This window comes from Meriones unguiculatus, chromosome 8 (assembly GCF_030254825.1).
Source record: "Meriones unguiculatus strain TT.TT164.6M chromosome 8, Bangor_MerUng_6.1, whole genome shotgun sequence".
NCBI classification, from domain to species: domain Eukaryota; kingdom Metazoa; phylum Chordata; class Mammalia; order Rodentia; family Muridae; genus Meriones; species Meriones unguiculatus.
The window spans coordinates 72,582,995-72,607,473 of NC_083356.1; the positions used below are offsets into that span (position 1 = coordinate 72,582,995).

General features: G+C 50.8%; 2 protein-coding genes across 12 annotated transcripts in view; one reads left to right on the plus strand and one right to left on the minus strand.

Moving 5' to 3' along the window:
* The window catches only part of Sptan1 (spectrin alpha, non-erythrocytic 1), a 67,675-nt gene extending 59,026 nt beyond the window's left edge, over positions 1–8,649 (plus strand). For 4 of the 9 annotated variants that reach the window (XM_060389835.1, XM_060389833.1, XM_060389834.1 and 1 more), the window contains 13 exons: positions 1,273–1,432; positions 2,303–2,379; positions 3,086–3,295; positions 3,652–3,948; positions 4,159–4,271; positions 4,779–4,796; positions 5,724–5,786; positions 6,810–6,864; positions 7,210–7,406; positions 7,507–7,560; positions 7,643–7,789; positions 7,873–8,020; positions 8,191–8,649. In XM_060389835.1, coding sequence (XP_060245818.1) covers positions 1,273–1,432; positions 2,303–2,379; positions 3,086–3,295; positions 3,652–3,948; positions 4,159–4,271; positions 4,779–4,796; positions 5,724–5,786; positions 6,810–6,864; positions 7,210–7,406; positions 7,507–7,560; positions 7,643–7,789; positions 7,873–8,020; positions 8,191–8,316 — 1,665 coding nt within the window. In that variant the 3' untranslated portion in view covers positions 8,317–8,649. The remainder of the gene's footprint in view (positions 1–1,272; positions 1,433–2,302; positions 2,380–3,085; positions 3,296–3,651; positions 3,949–4,158; positions 4,272–4,778; positions 4,797–5,723; positions 5,787–6,809; positions 6,865–7,209; positions 7,407–7,506; positions 7,561–7,642; positions 7,790–7,872; positions 8,021–8,190) is intronic. The other 5 variants (XM_060389837.1, XM_060389838.1, XM_060389840.1 and 2 more) reach the window with 2 other exon arrangements.
* Dync2i2 (dynein 2 intermediate chain 2) lies at positions 8,646–22,686 on the minus strand. 3 transcript variants are annotated; one of them, XM_060389843.1, is made up of 10 exons: positions 22,434–22,649; positions 16,357–16,418; positions 15,511–15,762; positions 11,792–11,901; positions 11,038–11,195; positions 10,441–10,550; positions 9,863–10,030; positions 9,516–9,748; positions 9,152–9,309; positions 8,646–8,959 (listed from the first exon to the last, which is right to left on the minus strand). In XM_060389843.1, exons 3-10 carry the CDS (start codon positions 15,589–15,591, stop codon positions 8,721–8,723), a joined length of 1,257 nt encoding a protein of 418 aa, XP_060245826.1. In that variant the 5' UTR covers positions 15,592–15,762; positions 16,357–16,418; positions 22,434–22,649; the 3' UTR covers positions 8,646–8,720. The 3 variants fall into 3 exon arrangements, with proteins under 3 accessions (XP_060245826.1, XP_060245827.1, XP_021501592.1); XM_060389844.1 differs by lacking the exon at positions 16,357–16,418 and having other exon boundaries at positions 22,585–22,686; XM_021645917.2 differs by lacking the exon at positions 16,357–16,418.
* Between the last annotated feature and the right edge of the window lie 1,793 nt (positions 22,687–24,479).

Genomic DNA, 24,479 nt, shown 5'->3' on the forward strand with positions numbered 1-24,479 from the left:
AAATCCTCTTACCGCTAGCTCACAGGTGCCTGGGAATACAGCTGTGTGCCACCACGCCTGGCTCATTGAGATTTTAATGTTGGCCTTCTAGACTTTTCCTCTGAACTGTGTAGAGCTAAGCATGAAATGTCTCCTTGGTGGGATTACATAACTCCGTAGGTTATGCAAAACCTCTTACAGTAGGGACAGTTTAGTTTAGCGGTGACTCTTTTGAAGAGAAAGAAACAGAAAAACAAAGTATTGGCATTTTCGGTGGAGAATCCAGGCCTGCCCAGCTGCAGCTCTAGACCTGGGCTGTGCAGTGTCAGGGTGCAGTCTACCACCAGCCACGCGGCCTTCGAGCCTTCAGTTTCTGAAATGCAGCCCAGGGTGTGAGTGCATGGTGCTCCTATCATAAAGCCTCCTCTTAGCAACTGCTTAGTAGATAATTGGGATTGAGGGCTGGTCTGGTGCCCACATTGGTAGGTCCTTGGGGTAGTGTCTGTGTGGCAAAAATACTTGGTGTACAGGTTTGTTCCACAGAGAGCTTTCCTCCTTGCGTTATCAGCACAAACAGCATGAAACTGGAGTCCAACCCAGTTGGACTCCTGGCCTAGGAGAGTGAGAAGCTCCGTAAGACCTGAGGTGACTGGGTTGTCAATGTTCTTTAGTGCTTTGTTCTGGGCAAACTTCCCTTTCGTTACTAGACATCTCTTCTCTCCGTTGTCTTGTATGTATTTCCAAAAGGATGACTGGATCTGAAATTGCTGTTCAGGCTTCACCATCTTCAATGTACATGGCATCCAAATACTTCCCAGAATTGATATATATATTATTACCCAAGGGTTGGAGTTGTCCTTTGACTATTTAGTGTTTTAATATGTAAATGGTAGTTCTTTTCCACTTCAGAAATACTAATAGCCAAGCGGTGGTGGTGCACACCTTTAATCCCAGCACTCTGGAGGCACAGGCAGCACTCTTTGAGTTTGATGCCAGCTTGATGTACAGAAGCAGGTTCCAGGAGAGTCAAGGCTACACAGAGAAACCTTGTCTCAGGAGGAAAAAAGAAAAATAATAGTGATATGCTGTACTCACAATGTCCACCCTTTCTCGTGTTCTCTGTAGCACTGTTTCCTGGAATTAGATTGCTGCTCCCAGGTCTTTTCCCTAGACTGTCACTTGGTGTCATCCTTAGAAAGCTTCACCTAGCACTGGGCAGAAATGAAGGGTTTGTCACAGATAGAGGACTGCAGCTGGAGGCAAAACTAATTTGTGCCACTTTTCTTGGCCTAGAACAATCACCATGAGGAGAACATCTCTTCAAAGATGAAGGGTCTGAATGGGAAGGTGTCTGATCTGGAGAAAGCAGCAGCTCAGAGAAAAGCTAAGCTGGATGAGAACTCAGCCTTCCTTCAGTTCAACTGGAAGGCTGATGTGGTAGAATCCTGGATTGGTGAGTAGTTCAGCAAGACCCAAAGCTCTTCTTTTTTTTTTTTTCCCCTGTCCTTCCTCTCCTCTCAGCCTCCTCACCTCCATTTCCATCCTTCCCTTTCCCCTCTCCCTTTACCTCCAGAAAAAGAGAGCCCCCCCTCCCCCATATCAACCTTCCCCAGCATATCAAGTCACATCAGGACTCAGCATATCCTCATCCTTGAGGGCAGGCAAGGCAGCCCTGCCAGGGAGAATTGATCCAGAAGCAGACAGTAGAGTCCATGTTAGAAACAGCCCCACACTCCACTGGCCAGGCCCCCCATATAAAGACCAAGCCACCTAAAAGCTCTTAACTCTGCTAGGTTAAGAAGATGGCAGGGCCACAGGGTTTGTTGCCACACAGTTGATTTCTGCTGCAGAAGAGAAACTGATAGGACATGGCTCAGAGAGTCTGTTGCAGGAGACCTAGCTGACAAACAGGAAGGACGTGCAGAAGTCAAAGCTGCCACAGCAGTGTCTACATCAAGTTGGCATGAGGCTTCCCCAGACAAGGGCCTGCACATACAAGCAATACAGAGTCCCAAATACTACTAGGCTCAAGAAAGGGTCATGTGACATCAGAACTGCCCACTGGCTGCCCTGGCCACAGGGCCATCTAGCGCCTGGTTAAAAGGACCTAGATTCTTATATCAGAGGAGGTCATATAGCCCAGAAAGCTCTCCTCAGCTGAAGCAGGGTGGTGGGTGCAGGAAGAAGCAGCTATTGTGAGGTCAAGAAAGCACTGGTAACTTTGGAGTTGATGTGTGAGCATGCCTCCGTTCTGTGGTTTGTTTTCTTAGTCCTTCTGCTATTCTGTGAGGGGCTAGAACAGTTTCCATGCTTTGTTTTGCAGGTGAAAAGGAGAACAGCTTGAAAACGGATGACTATGGCAGAGATCTGTCTTCTGTCCAAACTCTGCTCACCAAGCAGGTCAGTTGGTCCCCTGAGTGGTGGGTTGAATTTACTCAGATAGCACTTTTAGGAGAAGACTGGTCAGTGTTCTTCCTTTAAGTCTGAATGGCCAGGCACAGTGGCACATGCCTTTAATCCCAACACTAAGGAGGCAGTGGCAGGCAGATCTCTGTGAGCTCGAGGCCATCATGGTCTCCAAAAGTGAGACCAGGGCTACATAGAAAAACCCTGTCTTGGGAGGAGGGAAGGGTCAGTCTTCAAATGGTCTCCTGTGTGTATGGCCATGGTCAGTCAGCAATAAACACTTCAGTCCTGGGCCTTAGAGCTTCCAGAGGTGTAGAGTGAATGCAAAACGAGGCCTGTGTGCAGCAGCGTGATTGGCTGGCAAGGCTTATAGACACAAGGTACCTGTCATTCTTTGGCAGGCAAGGATCTGTGGGACAGTCTCAGAAAGTAAATTGAAAGTGGCCACATATAAATGGTCTTCCAGGAGCCAAGGCCATACATGGCCTTGCCCAGAGCTTAAGTGTCAGAATGTAAGGGTTTATTTATGGCCAGGGACTTAAGGGCATTGCCGTAATCTGTGGTCTAAGGCAAGCAGGAGCATCAGCACATGTGACTAAATACCAGCAGGAAGTAGAACTCTTAGGTCAGCCACCAGGTGGGCTAAGGCACACTAGGCTTTCTGCAGTCCCTACAACTGGCTTGTGGCTGCTCTTTGCAGGAGACCTTTGATGCTGGCCTACAGGCCTTCCAGCAGGAGGGCATTGCCAATATCACTGCTCTCAAAGACCAGCTGCTAGCCGCCAAGCACATTCAGTCTAAGGCCATCGAGGCCCGACATGCCTCTCTCATGAAGAGATGGACCCAGCTGTTGGCCAACTCAGCTACCCGGAAGAAGAAGTTGCTGGAGGCCCAGAGTCATTTCCGAAAGGTAAGGGTAAGATTGAACTGGCCCAGTGGAAGGGACAGTAGACCCATTTGCCTCTGCCGTGCTGTGCAATCATCCTGTGAGGAAAGCGTGACCTCAGCCCAGAGATGAACCTGGCACTGGGGTTGATGGAACCCGAGGCATATGGAGCCCTTGAATTTGTCCTGGTGAATTTATCCTTTGCCCTCTGAGGACAAGCACAGCTTGTGCTCAGAACAGTGGGCAAGGGACAAGTGGGGATGATTTTGAGATGGGGCAGAGAGAGCCAGACTCCCACCAGGCCTCACTCTCTTAAAGTCCCAGAAACTGCCTCACTCACATGCATACCCACCACTCACACTTTGACCCTCTACTTCTAGGTAGAAGACCTCTTCCTTACCTTTGCCAAAAAGGCATCAGCCTTCAACAGCTGGTTTGAGAATGCAGAAGAGGACCTGACAGACCCAGTGCGCTGCAACTCTCTGGAAGAAATCAAAGCCCTTCGTGAGGCTCATGATGCTTTCCGCGCATCCCTCAGCTCTGCACAGGCCGATTTCAACCAACTAGCCGAACTGGACCGACAGATCAAGAGTTTCCGGGTGGCCTCAAACCCCTATACCTGGTTCACGATGGAGGCCCTGGAAGAGACCTGGAGGAACCTACAGAAGATCATTAAGGTGCAACTGGCTGGGCGAGCTACTTAGCATGAGCTCCCTGCCTCCAGGCTGTTTCTTGTTGGGTCAGCTTCAGTAGGACTTCCTGCCCTCTCCACTTTTAAGTCCCGCTGGCATTTCCCCAGGGTAGAGCAATGTTTATGATGAGCCCATCTGAGGCCAGATGTCAAGAACCAACAGAAGGTAGCAGCACCTGCCTCTCTTTTGTCATAGGAGCGGGAGCTGGAGCTGCAAAAGGAGCAGCGGCGGCAGGAAGAGAATGACAAGCTGCGCCAGGAGTTTGCCCAGCATGCCAACGCCTTCCACCAATGGATCCAGGAGACCAGGTGCCTGCTGTCTTTCTGGGGCTAGCCTAGGGAACATGCTGCTTCCTGCAGCTGGGTGTCAAGCCTCCAGATCTGGGGCACGGGGAGCTTGTTTGAAACCTGAGCCCTAAGTCAGGTATAATTGGCATCTGTAATCCACTGTGCAGAAGGTTGGTCCAGTCTGCTTTATATATTCTGAGCTATTTATATATTCTGAGCTAGCTTGTCTCCCCAAAAGAGATGGGGTGGTGGAGAGGCCTGTTTGGACTAAGGCTGGCATGGTCTGATTAGGTTCCAGAACAAAAGTGGGCTCTGCATGGTTCATTTCCCCAAAGATGGGTTTTGCAACTGTCCAGAGTGTGGCAGAACTGCTCAAGGTGCAGTCAGACCTGGCCGTGACTCAGTTGACACAGGGTCAGTAGCAGAAGCTTGCTGATGTCCTGTTCATTTTCTTCTTTCCTCTTCCTCATCCTGATTGCTGCTGTTTGTGAACTCCACCACCACTCCTGGATGCTTGGATCTCCACAGAACGTATCTCCTCGACGGGTTAATATTGCCTTCTTTCTCCGGGCTCATGGTGTGGTGGTGTCTTGTGTGCTTGTCCCTGTGTCCCTTGTCCCCCAGTGGCCTGGCTTGCAAAGGATCCCAGGATGGCCCTCCTGCCCACCTTGTCCATGCCCATTGTCCCTGCTAGAAGAATCCATGGTCTTTAGAGGAGTCATTTTCCCTCTTTCAAGGTAGAAAGTATAACCTGGGAGGAAGCCAGAGTCTACAGCCTGAGAATCCTGTCCATGCCTGTTCACTAGGACTGGATTGGAAAGCCACAGTGGTCAGGGAGCATGGGAAGCTAGGTGGCTCTGCTAAGAGTATACACTGAGTACAGTGTCTAGTTGAGGGAAGCTCTGCAGCCCGCAGAGGGCTAAAGTGGCCCTATCCTCCCTCTGGGGAGGGTAACCAGAATTGCTTACCCTAGCAAAAGACAAAATGCCCAGTGTTAGCAGTATTATAGAGACAGGGCTTGGAGGAGCCCCCGGGAGGAGCAGGGCTGTCTCCCAGTCCCAGCAGGAGCCTCCACCAGGCCATCCCCTGTCCATTCTTGCCAGGCCAACCCAGGCTAAGCGCATGAGGTTCTGCAGGAGGGAAAAATCGGGCATGTAAGGGATAGTGACCACCGAAATCTGCCCAAACCAGTCAAGCTGTAGAAGCTTTGCAGGCGGGAAGGATTCATCTGGCCTGAACACCACAGGCTTCCCCACCCTACGCTGTCTGCTGCTCTTGGTCTTGTTTCTGTGCAATGCCATGCTTCCTCACCTGTGGCTCCTCCCAAGCCTTGTCCCACCTGGCCCAACACCCCTTGAGCTACCCATGGTTCCCACCCAGTGCCAGGCTGCCAGCTGTGGCACGTGTCTGTTTCGATATGCTCTTGCCTCGCTTCCCTTTGGTGTATTCATTTGGTTTCTTTTCTTTGACTAGCATAGCATATCGTCGGGTCATTCGTGTCTATCAGTATGAAGTTGGGGATGATCTGTCTGGAAGGTTCTTCTCCTCTTATTTCTCTTCTTCCCTCACTGTGGTTTTACCAATGCACTCTGGACTCCCAGGCGGCTCTGCTTTCTAACCCACACCCTAGCCACTTGGGAGGAGGGTCTGTCTCCCTCTGCTGCACTGGCCCTGCCTCCTGCCCCAGTCCCTGGGGCTCCCTTTTCCTGGGGGACGGGGCGTGCCTGTGAGTCTCAACTGCTGGGGTAGGAGGAAGTGTGGTGCCTTGCCTTGCTAAAGCACTTTGAACTTGGGGAGATTTTAGAGTTCTTCCGGGCTTGCTGAAGTCACGGTACGTTTGGGTAAAACATGGGTGCAGAGGAGAGCGGGCTGTGTGCACTGTGTGAACTTGTCCCTGCACGTGACCCGTGACCCTGCTCGTTTGATGTCTTTGTTCACTGGGAACCTTCTTTGTCCTCACACTTATATCTTAGAGAGAAGCAGGCTTCCCCCAAGGCCACATGGCTCCTCAGAAAATGGCCTTCAAAAGGAAGCCTAGCCTGGCTGTGTCTAGATACTGGAACCCAAACCCAGAATTCTATCACACCTGTCCTAGCTGGAACCAGTTTCCAGCACACCCATTTAGCTATCTTATTGGCCATGCTGTCTCTTAGGATATGGCTTTTCCCCTTAGTAGCCTAAAGGGAAACGAAGTGGGGTTAAAGGGACTGGCAGTCTCTTGTCTGTCCTTCCAGCCCCAAGGGTACCTATCTGTTGGGTTCTTGGCCTCCTGTGGCTGCCAAAAAGGGGCTTGTCAGGCCTGAAGCTGCTTTGTTCCTATGGGGAAAAGATTCAGTTCCTGAGTGACCTTTTAAGAACTGAGAGGCCCTGGCCTATGTGTCTCTGAAACCAGTGGGACCTGCTCTTTCCTGAGCCTGTTAGGAGAGGTGGCCAACACTAGATATGCTGTTTCCTCAGTGAAAAGAAACGCAGGCTGTGGGCACTTTTTAACAGAAGAAGAATTGAATGTGATAGTCTGCTGAAATGGCGCCCTGCTCACTGTGCTTCTCTTGTGTTTAGGTCCTGCATGGTAGAAGAGTCAGGGACTCTGGAATCTCAGCTTGAAGCTACTAAAGTGAGTTTCCCAAAGGACTTTGGCCACCCCAGAGGCTCCCAGCACAGCAGCCACTCAGCCTAAAGCTGGCTGGGCCCTTTTCCCTTCCCTTAAGTCTGCTGGCTGCTGCACTGAACCCCACTTGAAGAGGCTGAGGCCCTCTGGCACATACTGCATCCTTATTTCCTGGCACTGCTGCCAGCTACTTCATGAAGGTTTTCCCCTACCCATCCCTACCTGTTCCCACTCTTCCTTTCCTTGGCTCTTTTGCCCCTGAATGATCTCAGCTGGATTCTGAAGCCAGCCTAGGCTCCTGAGCTGGAACTACAGGGTCCCTATCTCACGCTGCCTTGTCCTGTCTGACAGCGCAAGCACCAAGAGATTCGAGCCATGAGAAGTCAGCTGAAGAAGATTGAGGACCTGGGGGCTGCCATGGAGGAGGCCCTTATTCTGGACAACAAGTACACTGAGCACAGCACTGTGGGCCTGGCCCAGCAGTGGGACCAGCTGGATCAGCTGGGCATGCGCATGCAGCACAACCTGGAGCAGCAGATCCAGGCCAGGTACCAGGGGATGCAGCTATTAACAAAGGACTGGCACAGGAGGGAAAAACATGCCACTAGTGCATGGGGCACCTGCTCCCTACTCTTCTTGTTATTCTAGGAACACAACTGGAGTGACCGAGGAGGCGCTCAAGGAATTCAGCATGATGTTCAAGTGAGTATGGCCCAGAGACCCTGGCTGAAGGTAGCTAGGTGACAGGGACTGTGTGCTGAGGCCCTGGCCTCTTTTGCTGCAGACACTTTGACAAGGACAAGTCTGGCCGGCTGAACCATCAGGAGTTCAAATCCTGTCTTCGCTCCCTGGGCTACGACCTGCCAATGGTAGAGGAAGGAGAGCCTGATCCCGAGTTTGAGGCAATCCTGGACACCGTTGATCCCAACAGGTAATCTGAAGGGGCAGTGATGAACAGTCTTAGCCTCCCTCTCTCCTCCTTGCTCACTGTCCCTGCGTCCCTGCGTCCCATAGGGATGGCCATGTCTCCCTGCAAGAATACATGGCTTTCATGATCAGCCGTGAAACGGAGAACGTCAAGTCCAGTGAAGAGATTGAGAGCGCTTTCCGAGCCCTCAGCTCCGAGGGCAAGCCTTATGTGACCAAGGAGGAGCTCTACCAGGTAGGATTTGGGGAGGGCAAGATTTTCTGGGCACAACTAATGCTGAAGGGTGCACCACATACACATACACTCAGAAGCCTGTGTGCACTCAGACCTGGCCTGGCCCCAGCTCCTTACCCTCGGGCACATGAGGTCAACACTGGCTGATCCCACTACCATTTCTTTTCCAGAACCTGACCCGGGAACAAGCTGACTATTGCGTCTCCCACATGAAGCCCTACGTGGATGGCAAGGGCCGTGAACTCCCCACTGCCTTTGACTACGTGGAGTTTACCCGCTCACTCTTTGTGAATTGATCTGAGGCTCATAGGTGAGCCTGACCTGCGCTGCTTGCCCTGCTATCTCTCACCTGCATGTCATTACTCTGCTGTCAACCAGAATATTCCAGACAGTGTTAACTTTCCATAAGCCTGCTTAGCTTGGGGTAAGACTTAGTAGAAAATGGTGCTTCAGTAACCCGCTTCCAGTCCAATCACAATCACTATGTTGCTGTGGGACCCAGACCCATGTTTGAGCCAGCTGCCCTCATTCCCACTTAAAGTCAAAGCAGCAGGCTCACCTCCCTAGTTCTCTCCCCAAATTCTGTTTTCATGTAAAAGACAAATAAAGGACTCAACTCTCCCCCTAAAGGCTTTGTTCCTCTTTATCCAGCTTAACACACACCCTGGAAGGGACACCACCCTGCTGCTCCCTGTGGCCCTCAGGTAGCTACTTCCACTTCCAGTTGGTCCAAGTCTTCGGCCTCCCGAGGCCCCTGTTCTGTGAAGGCTGTGCTCAGCTGCCACACTTTCACCGTGCCCTTGGCATCACCAGCAGCTAAGAGCTGGGTCTGCTGGTTGTTAAACTCAAGACAGTAGACAGGACTTCCATCCTGGGTTTGTGTTATGGAAACTGTGGGTTTCTGTGAGCTTTTCTGAAGGTCAAACAGTTGTACATCACCTGCAGGGAGAAACCATAGCTGAAAGGCTGTGAAATGTCACCTTTCCTATGCACCTTGTAGTGGGTACGCACAGGCAGAACACTGTATATATAATAAATAAATAAACCTTTAAAGAGAGAGAGAGAGAGAGAGAGAGAGAGAAAGAAAGAAAATAAACTCTAAAAAACAAAGGCTGTGTGGCTCTTGCCTACCTTCCCCAGAAGCAGCAGCAAAAACCAGGGGCCGCACAGGGGACCAGCGCACAGCAAACAGGTACTTGTGAGAGAGCTGCAGTGAGGTCAGGGGCTGAGCCTGCAGCATGGAGTACAGGTGGACATGGCCATCTGTTCCAGCACTCAGGAAGAGATTCCTAGACGGTGCAGAAAGGAAGGCCTCCTGGGCTGTCTGCCCATGGAAAGCTCCCTTGGCCTTCAAATCTGGGATGAGTCCTTAAAAAGGGGACAAGCCCGGGGACCAACCACCAAATTACAAAGAATGGAGATGCTGGTGTTTAAAAGCTTGAGACAGGATGGCCTTCCCTGTGCCCGAGTGGTAAGCCCAGGCTGGTGCCCCTACCTGTGGAAAGGGGAACAGCTCACAGAGTACACAGGGCCACCATGGGGAGAGAAGGTGAACTGCACCGGGGCCTTAAGAGGCACAGAGCTGGGCATCCGAGTGAGGGCGGCTGCCTCCGCTGCCAGGGAACACTTGAGGGGGAAGCCACCTTCTGTGCCCAGAATGAAAAGGCTGGAGTCGAAGCTGGAGAAAGCCACTGATGTCACCCCCACCTCAGTCTCTCCACGGGGTGGCTGTGGAAAAGCAGCGATGATGACAAGCCCCGGCAGCCAGTGGGGCAAGGGAAGAACACAGGTGGGTTCCCACAGCCCAGCTGCCTAGGGCCTGTGCTGTGCCTTTGGCCTTACCTTCTTCAGCTTGGTGCTCCGAGGCAGCTGCTGCACAGCCAGGGCAAAGCCCTTGGAGAGCCGCAGCTGGCCAGCACCGCTGCCCCTCCACAGCAACACCCTTCCATCTGTGGCCACACTCAGGACCTGGAAGCGGTGGCTGTGCCGGGGTTCGGACAGCCATAGCACCTGAGAAGACCAAGCACGAAGCAGGATGGAGAGGGGAGCATCCCAGTATCGGCCTCACCCCTTCCCCAGCTGCCCCTTGTAGGTGTAAAGAATTCTGGAGGAAACGTCAGAGCCTGGGGTAGCCAGGTTCCCCCAGGCCACTCTGCTAGCACCCTGGAAGGCAGGCTCAGGCCACCTCTGTGGGAGGCTGGAGAAGAGCTCCGCCCTAGAGGGCAACTTGTGGGAAAGCTGATTCAAACTGGAGCTCCAAGAATCCCAACTCCCTGATGACCAACTCTGGAGCACCTGATGCCATCCCATCCCCCACCCTCACATACATGTGCAAGCTCACACGCACTGACCAAGGGTGTAGTAAGTGGCTTCCTGTGCCCACCCATCCCCCTCCTGCTTCCATCCATTCCCCTCCTGACCTGATACACAGGGTCTGTGTGGGTGTCATCAGTCAGACCTGTGCGCCAAAGCAACGGGTCCTCAGGCCGGCTCATGTCCCACACCAGCACTTCACCACTGTACAGCCCCCCTGTGAGGATAATTTGCATCTGGCATCAGCGCAGCCATGCCCAGCAGCCCTCCACCGCAGGGAGCCAGGAAAAAAGGCCTCTCTGAGCATATCCTGAGAGGGAAAATCCTAATCTCTGGACCTCAGACTGAGTCCTTGCTGTTCCAGGGACCTTTCCCCACAGAAAGCTGGGGGCCCGTGCCCAGCACTACCCCCAACAGCCACGCTGCTGTCTGCACTGTCAGCCCACCTCCAGCCCGCCCTCCTCATCCTGCCTCCTAGACAAGCCAGATTCAGACCCTTCCAAATGACTCCTCCAGGCTCCATACCCCTCACAGGGCCACACAGGTAGATTATTCCCCCCTCTACAGACAACCCAGGGGTCCAGGGCAACCTCACCATCTTCCCAAGTGGCCTGCTCTGGTCAGAAGCTGACAGGCCAGCAAAAGGCTTCCTGGCTGCCTGTAGCTGGCAGGGAAGAGGAGGCTGGGGAGGACGAGGCACTCACCTGCAATGTGTGAGGGCTGCGTGGGATGAAAGGCCAGGCACATGACAGCACTGGGCACCTCCACCACTACTGACGGCTGCTGGGGGTTCAGGCCTTGGCGGTCCAGGTTCCAGGTGCACACATAGGACTTGAGTGTACTCCAGTCCCCATCGTCTAGACTGCGTGGAGACATGCCTGACTGACCTCCGGGGCTCCCATCACCTCCTCCATCTCAGCCCCACTAACGCCCTCCAAAATTAGCCTTCACACCCAGACTGTGTACTGTGGGTATATGTCATAGGTTCTTCTGTGGCACTCAAAAGGGCACCAAGTTCTCTAGAAAAGAGTCCCTAAGCCAGGCATGATGTCACTGCAGAGGGCCTGTCTACACACCCTAGGGGTCCAGAAAATGCTAGTCACATGCAGGGCCTGCCCTTGACCTAGGGGATAGCTCAGTCTGTGCAGAGGACACCAGTGAGTCCAGCACTTGAACGATGCCATTCTGAGAGACGTAGTGAGACCCCCCCTATGGTAGGGAAAAGGGTCTCGGCCTCCAAGCGTGTGTCCGAGCATTGCTGGATGACTACCGAGCACCTAGCAGCAGAAGCCAGAATAGTGGCTGGTGACCGAGGTGAGCCCACTCACTGCCAGGTAGGGAGATGGCCCTGGAGGCACAGGCTCTCAGCCCCTCCCTCTGCACCTTGCCTAGTGAAACAGAAACCCAAACAAGTCTTAGGCTCTCCATCTCTCCCCACCCACCCCAGCCGACACTCACCGACCATAGGCACAGGCCAGCACAGAGCCTGTGGCGTTCCAGGAGATGCCAGTCACATGCAGACCCTGCCCTTGGGCCAGGGGGTAGACCAGGGTATGCAGACAGGACACCTGCAGAGACAGGCCATTCCTAGCCCTAAGCACAAATCCATCCTAGTAAGTGGTTCTCAAGCTGTGGGTCACAACAACCCTTTCACAGGGGGCACCTACAACCATTGGAAAGCACAAACATTCACATTTACGAATCTTAACAGTAGCAAAATTACAATTATGAAGCAGCAACAGAAATCATTTTATGGTTGGGGTGACAACATGAGGAACTGTATTAAAGCGTCGCAGCATAGGCAGGCTGAGAACCACTGCTCTAGTGGATAACCTCATGGCTGCGTAGGAAAATCACATCCCGGCCCAGGCTGCCCAAGGCCTAAAAGCTGTCCACATCCACCGGTCAGACAAGAGGAAAATGCAGACTACTCTGGGCATGGGGCTCATCCCTCTAATCCCAGTGCTTGAGAGGCTGAGACAGAAGGGTCACCATGAGTTCCAAGCCAGCCGGAGCTGTATAGTGAGTGCCAGGCTGGCCAAGGCTGCGTAGTAAGACCATGTCTCAACACCTCCCCCACAGACAGAAAACACACAGCCTTCATCTATCTGCCTTGCAGACACTTCCAGAACCTTGGAAGGCGGCCTGAGAAGCACAGCTGATGCAGGCTCCAAGCCAGAGTCTCAGGGCTCAACAGCACGGGGCAAAGCTGGAAGGAATGATTGACCTCCTCTGGCCTCCACACCTAAAAAAGCTACGTTCCAATTTTATTATGGACTATTACACACCAGGAGGGGAGAAAAGCTTTTCAGTGTCTCAGTATATAGCCCAGGCTAGCCTCAAACTTATGGCAGTCCTGCCTCAGCATCATGGTGTGGGCCAACATGTCTGGCTCTACTCCCTGTTCCCCAAAATCAAGGCTCTGGAGTCTTTTTCTCAGCAGGTGAGAGCAGCAAAGGAGATAGCCACAGTCCCAAAGAATGTCAGGGGAAGGGGCACAGCAGCAGAGAGTCAGAACTCTGGGGCAAAATGTCTCACCTCCTAACTTCATGACTGGCCCAAGGCAGGAGCCTAGCCCTGCAAACCCCAAAGAGCACATAGCAGCAGTCCTACTCAGAGAGACAGAGACCCAAGGAGCACAGGCCCACCAGTATGTGATGCATGCCTGCAATCCCAGCACTGAAGAGGCTGAGGCAGCGGGAGCGCCATTTGTGACTTTGAGGTCAGCCTGGCTATAGAGGCAGGTGAAACTCTGATTTCAAAGCCAGCCTAGTCTGCATAGTGAGTTCCAAAACAGTCAGCACTACATACTGAGATTTTGGTTTTTTGTTTGTTAAGGTTTATTTATATATTATGTATAATATATATGTATGTATGTATGTATGTATTTATTATCTATAATATATAAATGTACTTATTTATATATTATTTATACAGTATTCTGCCTGTATGTACACCTACATGTCAGAAGAGGGCACCAGATCTCATTATAGATGGTTGTGAACCACCATGTGGCTGCTGGGAATTGAACTCAAGACCTTTGGAAGAACAGCCGGTGCTCTTAACCTCTGAGCCATCTCTCCAGCCTGTTTGCTTTTTTTTAAAGGCATTCTGCTTTAGGGCAATTCACTGCATTCTGTCTTTGGAACATTCACCTTGCTAAATAAACTTCTGCTTAAACTGTCAAAATAAATAAATAAACCAAAACATGAAGAGTGAAATGACAGTAAAGCAAAGCATAGGCCCCAGAAGCTGGGACACCGTGTCAGGGAAGCCTTCCTCGAGGGCTAAGGACACAAGCCAGTGAGTGCAGACTGGAGGGCATGGTGTAGCCCGCACCCTACCCAAGTGAATCACTGCACGAATGCCCTCAAGAAAGTGCAGGGGCAGAGGCAGGGCAGGGGACCCCTAAGGAGGGCATGGGTCTATCACATACAAGTCCTTGACCTGGGATCTGCTTCCTTGAACTCGATTACTGGGGGAAGAAGATCATGCATGCCTTGTCACCTGGGCATAAAGTTTACACTAAGAAGCACAGGCCTTTAATCCCAGCACTTAGGAGGCAGATGCAGGCAAACCACTGAGTTCAAGGCCAGCCTGGTCTATAAAGTGAGGCCAAGACAGCCAAAGCCACAGAAGAGAAACCAAAAAAGGGCTGGAGAGATGGCTCAGAGGTTAAGAGCACTGTCTGTTCTTCCAAAGGTTCTGAGTTCAGTTCTCAGCAACCACACGGTGGCTCACAACCATCTATAATGAGATCTGGTGCTGTCTTCTGGCTTGCAGCACAATGCAGGCAGAACAGACAGACAAGAAGCAAACCATAAAACTGGGCAGTGGTGGTGCACATCTTTTATCCCAGCACTTGGGAGGCAGAGGCAGGCCGATCTCTGAGAGCAAGGCCAGCCTGGTCTACAGAGTGAGTTCCAGGACAACTAGAGCTATACAGAGAAGAATTCTCTCAGAAAACAAGCCTGTGCTCTGTAGCAAGAAACAAAACAAGAACAGTAAATGCTTCTTTGTCATCTTATGGACCTTTTAAAAATGGCTGGGGCTTTCTCTGATACAGGGTCTCTAGCCTCCTCATTCTGGGACAACAAATGTGTACCACCATGCCGGGCACACAAATATGTACCACCCAAATTGTTCTTGATTTCTAACTCCTGGGTTTAGGCATCAGCACTCAGTAAATAGGTGTGATGTTGTATGCCAACCACCTCAGCACTTGGGGGAGACAGCAAGGTCATCTTCAACCAGACCTGTCTCAAAAAAGATGGACAGATGATAGATAGACAGACAGACAGATGATGGATAGATGATAGATAGATAGATAGATAGATAGATAGATAGATAGATAGATAGATAGATACACAGACAGATAGATGATGGATGAAAAAAGATAGATAGATAGATAGATAGATAGATAGATAGATAGATAGATAGATAGATAGATAGATGGATGGATGGATGGATGGATGGATGGATGATAGATAAATAGATAGATAGATGATAGATAACGATTGATAGACAGACAGGCAGATATAGAGATAAGTCGGTAGGTATGAATGTAGGGCTGGAACAGGGCTCAGTGGCAGACATGCGCATGCCGTGGCTTCAATCTGCAGCACTAAATTATCTCACTGCCAATACACCTGGAGAGGTGGAGGTGAGCTGCAGTGCACTGTGAAACAAGGAAACCCCGTTTGCCACATTTGACACATCTGCTGTCAATCCAGCAGTACATCCAGGCCCACAAGGGACAGCTTGGACCCGTGCCTCAAAAGTGGAAAAGGCAAGGCTTGCTGGTGCCTTTAGCACAGTCCAGGGTTCAGGTTCCAGCTCAGATAACTCAGAGCTGTGCAGCCCTGGGCAAGGCACTCTGCCTCCCCAGGCCTCATCTATAAAGTAGAGATAACAATGCTCCAGTTGCCCTGAGGAAACAGACCACAGCAGGTCATACCAAGGATGGTGCCAGGCTAGTGGCAGGCTGCCCTGGCACAATCCCCACGCCTCTGCAGCCACTCACTTCCCAGGGTGAGCCAGCCCCACACCCTCTGCCCCTGGTACACCTGCTGGTACAGGATACAGCATATGTCCCTGGGTGGAGGCAAAGCAAAGCCCTAAAGAGGCCGTGGGGCCTCAGGGGGGGCACCACCCCAAGCTATCAGCAGGGGCCTTACCGTCTGCTGCGGCTCAGTCCAGTTCACCTCATAGCCATCAAAGGCATGGCTCTGCCAGTTGTTGTTCAGCTCCCGGATCATAGTGGCCTCCACCCTCCGAAGAAAGGCTGCAAGCCTAGGGGTGTCATGCTGGGAAACAGGTGCCACAGCTGCTGGCTCCTCAGGGGCCTCCGTCTGCACCTGCGCATCTGCGTGTGTCCGGGCCTGGGCAGATGCCTCTGCTGTGGCAATGCCAGCTGTCTGGCAACTTTTCTGGAAGGAGATTAAAACCAGAGTCATGGGCCAATGAAATGGCTCAGTGAATAAAGGTGCTTGCCATCAAGTCCAATGATCTGGGTTCAATTCCCAGAACACACATGGTAGAGAGAACTGACTCCTGAATGCTGTCTTCACACTTGCACGCATGTCTGTGCAAGCACACATAAATTATTATTCTTTAAAGATATATTTATTTATTATTTTTACAGTATTCTGCCAGCGTGTGTGCCTGCAGACCAGAAGAGGGCACCAGATCTCATTATAGACAGCCACCATATGGTGGCTGGGAATTGAACTCAGGACCTTCAATTAAGAGCAGCCAGTGCTCTTAACCTCTGAGCCTTCTCCCCAGCCCCACACAAATTATTTATATATATATATATATAATGGTGGGGAGGGGGTTGTGTCCTGAAGATGGCTTAGTGGTTAAGAGCTCATACTGCATGCTGTGTGTGCTGGCACACATCTTTATTCCCAGCACTTGGGAGGCAGAGGCCAGCCTGGTCTACTGTCCTAGCTGGCTCTCTATAACCGTGATAAAATACTAGCCAAAACCAACTTGGAGAGAAAGGATTTTATTTGGCTTACAGTTAAATTCCATCATAACAGAAGTCAGGCAGGAACTCAAGGCAGGAACCTGGAGACAGGAACTGAAGCAGAGACCACAAAAAAAGCAGCTTACTGGCTTGCTCTCTAGGGCTTGTTCAGCTAGCTAGCTAGCTTCCCTCCACAGCCCAGGGTCACCCACGGTAGCAGCACCACCCACGGTGGGCTGGGCCCACCCACAACAATCTGTAATCAAAACAAAACGCCCCACAAACATACCTACAGGCCGACATGCATAGGCATTTTTAAAATGGATGTTCCCTTTCTGCAGATGACCCTCACCTGTGTCAAGTTCACAGAACAAACCAACCAACAGTAAATAAAAAAGAAACTAAATAAAAAACACCTAGCCAGAATAGGTGCCTTTCTTTTAGAAAGGTTTCCATAACAAGTCAGTGGGAAGAAAGGCAGCCACAGCTCTTACAGCCTTCACCTCCACACTACCACCGCAGAGACTGTCCCTACTTCAACAGACATGAGGAGAAACATCAGCTCAGAGGAGCCACCACCTCTGTGATCATCTTGTCTTTGCCAAAAGAGGCTCTTGGGAATGAGGCCCAGCCCACTGCCACCCAGCAGGGTCTGCACAGGAAGCCTCTCTGAGACCAGAAGACCCTGGAACCTGGTGCAGTGCCATCCCCAGCCACAAGGGACATAGACAGCAGCTGTCCCTGGCAGCCAGCTGTCTGCATAATCAACTTCATACTTGTTCAAAACTCCCGGGTGGCAAATCCAGTATCCCTCCAGTACGGGGGCCAGCTTACCTTTTCTGCTTGCCCAGTACTTCACAGCGCTTCACGTGGTGTTTGGGTAGCAGACACACACACACACACACACACACACATGCACACACACACATGCAGGATACTTAGTGCCAGGGCCATAAATGGAGACTCCAATACAAAGGTGCTTGGTTCTGGCAGAGGGCCTGAGGGGTCGGCTCAACAGCCAGCCACAAGAGACACAGAGAAGGCCTTATCAGTCCTTCAGGCTGAAGTATGAGGGAAATCGGGAGCTGCCAGTTGTACAGTGAGTGAAGGGGACACTGTAAAGCCGCAGGGAGCGGCCAGATGGAGCCAAACATCCCTGGTAGCGACAGCCGTGGTCTTGAAAGGCCCCTGGCTTCCACACATGTGCATATGAGCAGCACACACACACATGGCCACAAAATATAGCAGTGGTGGGTTCCAGTTTGTGCCTCTCTCAGAGCCAGCTCTGTGTTCCGTGTGCAGGTCTTGAGAGACGCCACAGGAACCTTCCAAGAACTGTTTTGGGTTGGTGTCTGCTACTTACTGCAAGGTTGAGCCAACCCAGGGCTGGGACGGCAGATTGTGTGGGTAGTCAGTTTTAAAGTAATGGTTCTTGGGCTGGAGAGATAGCTCTGTGGTTAAGAGCACTGTCTGCTCTTTCAAAGGACCTGGGTTCAATTCCTAGCACCCACATGGCAGCTTACAACTGTCTCTAACTCCAGTTCCACGGATTCTGACATCTTTTATATCAATGCACAGAGAATAAAATTAAATAAACTATTTTTTTAAAGCAATGGTTCTCAGCCTGTGGGTCCAGACCCCTTCATGTGTGTGCGTGTAAGTGCATGTGTGTGTATATACTAGATATCTTGCATATCAGATATTCACATTACAATTCACAACAGTAGCAAAATTATAGTTATGAAGTAGCAACAAAAATAATTACATGGTTGGGAGTCACCACAACATGAGGAACTACATTAAGAGCTGCAACATTAGGAAGGTTGATTTCTGGCTGGCTGATCAGTCTTGGAACTTGGCAGGACAGGGGAAGTACCCTGATGGCTCAGAGGAGCAGTCGCCCACCTAGCCTGGCCAGCAGCCCAGGGCAAGCTGGCCACACACACCTCCGATAGCCTGGTCACAGGCAAGTCAAGCATCGCTAGACCAGAGTGAGGCAAAGAAGCCAATGTCTAAACACAGGTGGACAAAGTCAAAGTCTCTCGATAGTGTGGTCAGCCTAGTGTGACTTTTTTTCCAAGACAGGGTTTCTCTGTGTAGCTCTAGCTGTCCTGGACTCACTTTTGTAGATCAGGCTGGTCTCAAACTCAGAGAGATCCACCTACCTCTGCCTCCCCAAGTACTGGGATTACAGGTGTGCACCACCGGGCCGTTATATATAATTAAAATAATAATAAAGCATATATGGGGGCTGGAGAGGTGGCTCAGCGGTTAAGAGCACTGAAGGCTCTGCCAGAAAACCTGGGTTCAATCTCCAGCATGCACATGGTGACTCACAACTGTCTGTAACTCCAGTTCCATGGAACCGGACATCTTCACACAGACATACGTGCAGGCCAAACAGCAATGCACATAAAACAAAATTAATTAAAATAATGCATATATGTGTGTTTCTATGTATGTGTGTATTTACCTTTGTTTCTTTTATTTTTGTTTGTTTGGGGTTTGTTTTGTCTTGAGACAAGGGTTTCTCTGTGTGGAGCATTGGCTGTACTGGACTCAACTGTAGACCACCTGCCGCTGCCTCCCAAGTGCTGGAATTACAGGTGGGTGCCACCACCTGGCATATTTACCTGTGTTTGTGGTCCTGGGGTGGACCCAGCCCCTTCACCCTCTTTTCTAATCGAACCTACTCACCTGGCCCTGACAATGTGCAAGAAGAGCCTGCCAAAGACCCTCTTGGCTTCCCCATGGCTCCAACTTTCCTCTTCCCCCACAAACCACATTCATGACTGTCGTGTCATGACACAGTGTTCCACGGCCTGTGTGAACACTGTGCTCTGTGGAGCAGCCTAGTAGAAGCTCCCTATTTGATCCAGGGTTAAGGATGCATAAGATCTAAGAGCACTGAGCAGTTCTGAACCACTACAGGGGCCAGCTCCCCTCCCATGTGCTGAATGCACCTGTGCTGCTTCCCCCGCTTCCTGGTCTCAAGTACCCCAGGATGAGCTCAAGCCAACCCTGTCACTAAGGAAGACTTTGAATTTCTGACCCTCCTGTTTCTACCTGGGACTGTAGGTGTGTGCCCCACACTGGGGCTGACTCCCTGTCGGGAACTGCCTGGCCAGCTTCCTGCTCACTAGACAGGGGGCTACCAAGTGAGCCACACTCCTAGCTGAAACGTGGCTCTGAGCGCTTCTGCAGCAAACGGATGCTCAAAAGGCTGGGGTCCAAGGGTGACGCCAGGCTGGGGACAGCTCTGCAGTGACTGCTACTACATTCCTGGTTAGTCTGTTTCTCTGCACACTGCCTTAAAGACAGTCCAGACACAGGTTCACACACCTGTAACCCCAGCACTCAGAAGGCAGAGGCAGGAGGATTGTCATGAGTTTGAGGCCAGCTTGAGCAACAATCTCTCAAAGGGGAGAGGGGCCATGTAGCATGCCTGGCATCCAGACATCCTATCCTGGCTGTAGTGGCAGGAGGATGACTCACAGATTACTTAAAGGGCACAGGTTCCAGCAGGGGGTGCCATGTGCCTCAAAATACACAGGCAAAGCCCCAGCCTGTCGGGGGAGAAAGGGACTCAGAAGTTCATTCAGGTGCGCAGACAGGAGGCCTACCCCACAATCCATGGGTCAGAAAGACAGAAATTGCTCAGCTCATACTTCCTGGGCGCCTCCAGGAGGCGGAAAAGCACACAGGGCTCTTTCCTCCCCTCCTCTCTCCCTTCTTCCTTCTCTCCTTCCTCCCTCTCTCAAGAAGCTCAGTGTCCTAGGAGGGAAAAGTCCTAGAGCAGCTTATGTACCTGAATGAAACTTAACACCACCCAGTTGCACACTTTAAAAGAGTAGGATGGGAAGCAGGCAATGGTGATGCATGCTTTTAACCCCAGAGCTGTAGAGGTAGAGGCAGGTGGATCTCTGAATTCCAGGCCTGTCTCAAAAATTCAAAACAAACAAACAAAAAGAACAGGGTGGGGGGCAGCAAAATGGCTGTCCAGGTAAAGGCGTTCACTGAGCCTGACCACCTGGCCCTACTCAGTGAGAGCAGAGAGCTGACCCAACATCGTCCTTTGACCTTCATATGTGCATTGCGGGGTTCACACTAGTGGCCCACCCCCAGCACACAGACACAATGTAATAACCTGAAAAATAAAAGCATAAAATAAGAATAAAAGATTATAGTGGAGGCCGGAGGATCACTTGAACCCAAGAGTTTGGAACAGCCTGGGTAAGACATCAAGATCCAGTCTCAAAAGCATGTGTGATGTGCGGTCTTTAAAGATTTATTTTACATATACATGCGCTTTGCTTGCATGCATGGAGTCTGGGTGCCAGAGGAAGACAATGGTTGTCTTGGAATTAGAGTTCAAGGTCCTCCTCAGGAAAAACAAGTGCTTCCTAACCACTGTGCCAGAAGCTAACCAGCCCATTTGTTATGTGTATATTTTACCACTATTCTTCTTTCAAAGACTTTTTGAGACAGGGTTCAGTACTACAGGAAAATCTAGAACTCATTACGTAGCCAAGGCTGGCCTTAAACACCTGACCCCACCCCTTAGTGCACCAGTTACCAGACTTGGCTGGCCACCACCTTCTGCTTTTGACAGGGGGGCTAAGTGAGCAGCTATTAAGTCTAGCTCAACATCACAGTCCATAAAACCCCATTCCCAGCCCGTACGACACATCTGCTGTCCAGGGTCAAGGGAGGCTGCAGGCAGTGTGCACACGTGTTAAACTCTCCAAGGCACCCAACAACTGCATGGGTACTCGCACTCCAAATCACCCCTCCCCCCAGCAGCACCAACCTTTCATATTAGCAACAGTAGCTTCTACAAGGACACAAACACAGCCCACAAACAATTGCAAGGCCCAGTGCCTAGTAAGCCTCTACATTCCCAACCGCAATCTCAAACTCAACACCCAGAAACCCTTCCCTTTATGAACAGGTTAGCCTATGCTGACGGAGAAAAAAGCCAGTCATGGTGACACAGACCTTTGCTACTAGCAGGTGATTTCTGTGATATCAAGGCTAGCCTGGTCTACAAAGCTAGTCCAGGACAGCCAAGGCTACCCAGAAAAAAGAAAAACCCACATCCTGAGCCCTGCAAGACTTTACTTGACCTGTCTGTTTGCTCTCTTTGCTCTCCCTTTTCCTCAAGTATTCTCTAGGCACCCCCATTCCTCAAATGGGGGACCGCAGCTCCATGCCTGGCCAATGCTCATTCATGCTTTTTCTCTCAAATGCTGTGTCTCAGTGAGAGCCACTGCCAACCTCAACATCCAGTTCCTCCGCCCCTGCCTACATACTGCTTTGCTGGCTTACTTGTATCCCTTGCAACCGTCCCTAATAAACAGCAGAAAACCAGCCCTCTCCATGTTCTCAGCTGATGCATCCCCAACACACCAGCACCCAGGCGACTCAGGCCTCCTTTAGCTCATTATTTGCTTTTTGATTAGACTAGAAAACCATAGCAGGGCAGAGGTGGCACACTCCTTTAATCCCAGGCAGAGGCAGGTGGATCTCCAAGATCATGGCCAGCTTCGTCTGCAGAGCAAGTTCCTAGACAGCCAGGGCTACATAGAGAAACCCAGCTCAAAAAACCAAAAAATAAAAAAATTAAAAAAAAAAAAGAACCTAGAAAGCTGTTTGAGCTGCAGTGTGATCCTTCCAAAAACCAATGTCAGTTTGAAATGCCTAAAAAACTATCATTCACGAAATATCCTTCCAAAAGCGGTGCCAAAGTGGCGAAGTGGCTCCGCTGGTAAACGCACTTGGCCAAGCTTGACAACATGAGTTGGATCCCCAGGACCCACGTGGTGAAAGGAAATAACTAAGTTATGCAAAGTTTTCCTCTGACCTGTACAAGTGCCTCGGCACATGCATGCCCCCCCCCATAAATTAATTAAATGTCATTTAACGACAACAACAGCATGGAATCCCTAACAGTTTTGTTGTCCTTCTTTGTTTTTTGATTGTTTGGGTGGTTGGTTGGTTTCTTTTCTCCTCGGAAACTGAGTAAAGTCTAACGTGAAAGCATCGAGAGGTTTTGCATTAAAATATGAAAACAACTCTGTGTCCCGGCCTTCCCGCCCGCGCTACCCATGGCGCAGCTCGCGCCCTCACCGTCTCCCCGCGGATGCCCTGGACGCCCCTCCAGTGCGAGGGCACAGACGCCACGCCCAGGGTCTCGTCCTGCAGCGGCGCCGGCCGCCCCGGCCCGGAGCCCTCAGCCCCGCTAGCAGCCAGCGCAGCAGCTCCGGTGCTTCCAACCCACCGTCAAGGCACGGGCGCCGCGCGCGTTGCCATGGCGACGGCTCCGCCCCGCCCCCCCACGCGCCGGTGCCTTGAGACCTGACTTCTGCAGGCTTCGCCTCCGTAAACGGAAGTCCGAAAAGAGGGATTGAAGCTAACAGCGCCATTTTTGAACTGGTTACAGCGTCGCTCTTAAGGCCCAGAATAAAAATAAAAATAAAAATAAAAATAAATCTTATCAGCCAGTACAACAGAACGGCAGTGGTTTGGGATTGTCATATTCGCAGAGGCCATTTTTGGGTCAGGAACAGCTCTTCGTCGTAGAAAAAGAAGTGCGGAAGTGAGGCGTGGGCTCCAGGTTCAAAGATGGCGCTGAGCAGCCGGGTGCAGAGGCAAGCACGGTCTGCGGCGGCCTAGTGGGCCGGGCTGGTCGGGACACCCGACTGGGTCGGAAGCAGCAGAGTACTCCAGAACCGCACATTTTGCCCGTGGATGTGGCATCATTTTAAGTTTCTGCCTGAATGTACTGATAATGGAAAATATTCATACACATCGAAAGTGGGATTGGGTGGGTGGAAGGCCCAAATGAAAAAGTTTATATAAAATATAATAAAGCACTTGTTAAATTAAGACTAGATACATAACCACTAGGGATGAAGTTGAGGTCAATAATAGATTGCCCCAGATTCAAAAAGGACACAATCAGTGTCTACAAGGCGTCAAGCAAAGCCCAAAGTCTTAATGAATCTTATTAAGTCCTCAGCCTACAGGAGTAACTGCTTTCTTTCTTGTTGGTTGGTCCATTGTTGGAAGTGCCAGGGATTGAACACAGGGCTTCCTACATACCAACCCCTAAACTCTACCAGTGAACTACATCTTCAGATCAATTGTTATGACCTACTGCCTCTAGAGTGTCTCCAGTCAGACATGTAACCATCCAAAATCACCCAATGAGATCCCACAGGTGGCCTGCCTGATCCCCAAACCAAGCCCTCCGCCTCTAGGTGGTTTAGTCCTCTGGGTCCATTTCCTCTTTTCTCAGACTGGGAAGCCTGCTGGGTCTAGTTCTCAGTGCACCACCCAGGGACATGGTCCTCCTCCCCTGGGCAGAGGAGGCCAGGAGGACAGATTAGCTTAGCAGCCCTGGGAGTGGGGTAAAATGTAATAGAAAGTCCTTCTACCTAAGAAGGGCTTCTTCGCAAACATCGCCAAGGGTTCCAAAAAAATCACAGTCGGGGCCCAAAGGTTAAAAACATTGGCTGCTTGCACTCCCAGGGCACTCTTCCCAGCACCCACAAAGCAGCTAATAACCATCTGTAATTCTAGTTCCAGGGAGATCTGACACACTTTCCTGGCCTCGGAAGGCACTAGGCAAGCATCTGGTGCGCAGTCATATGTTCAGTCAAAACATCCATATAATATTTACATATATATATATATATATATATATATATATTTTAAATTTAAAAAAATAACGCTTTTTTAAAAAGAAGCCCAAGGCCTGGAAATAGGCTCGGAACCAGCCTTGTCTTTCTCTCCTGACTGGAGAGAGAGGCTTGGTTCACCTCGTCAAGGAAGAGAAGAGAGTTCAAGGCATTACATTCAACAAACAGCTCAATAAAGATAAGGCCTGAGACTCTACCTCATGGGTCTGCATTTGCTTGGCATCTGGGAGACTGGATTCTACCTTAGCAGGAATGAGATGTTTGTATACACATGAAAACAACTGAAAATCAAGGAACATCCTGGCATACAATTGTTTATGGAATAGTTCAGAATGCTAGAGATGGTGCTTGTGCCCGTATTCTATACTTGAGAGATAAAGAGACACCAAGGATTTTTTAAAGGGTTTTTTTTTTTAACCTTTATTTTGTGTGCATTGGTGTTTTGCCTGCATGTATATCTGTGAGATGACAG

Excerpts from the sequence above, each read along its gene's own strand:
- Dync2i2 (XM_060389844.1), bottom strand. The coding sequence starts at position 15,591 with ATGATCCGGGAGCTGAACAACAACTGGCAGAGCCATGCCTTTGATGGC. Across the intron at positions 11,902-15,510 it reads GGACTGAGCCGCAGCAGACG|GTGTCCTGTCTGCATACCCT; the intron begins GTAAGGCCCCTG and ends CTGTCTCTGCAG. Across the intron at positions 10,551-11,037 it reads GCAGCCCTCACACATTGCAG|GGGGGCTGTACAGTGGTGAA; the intron begins GTGAGTGCCTCG and ends TTATCCTCACAG.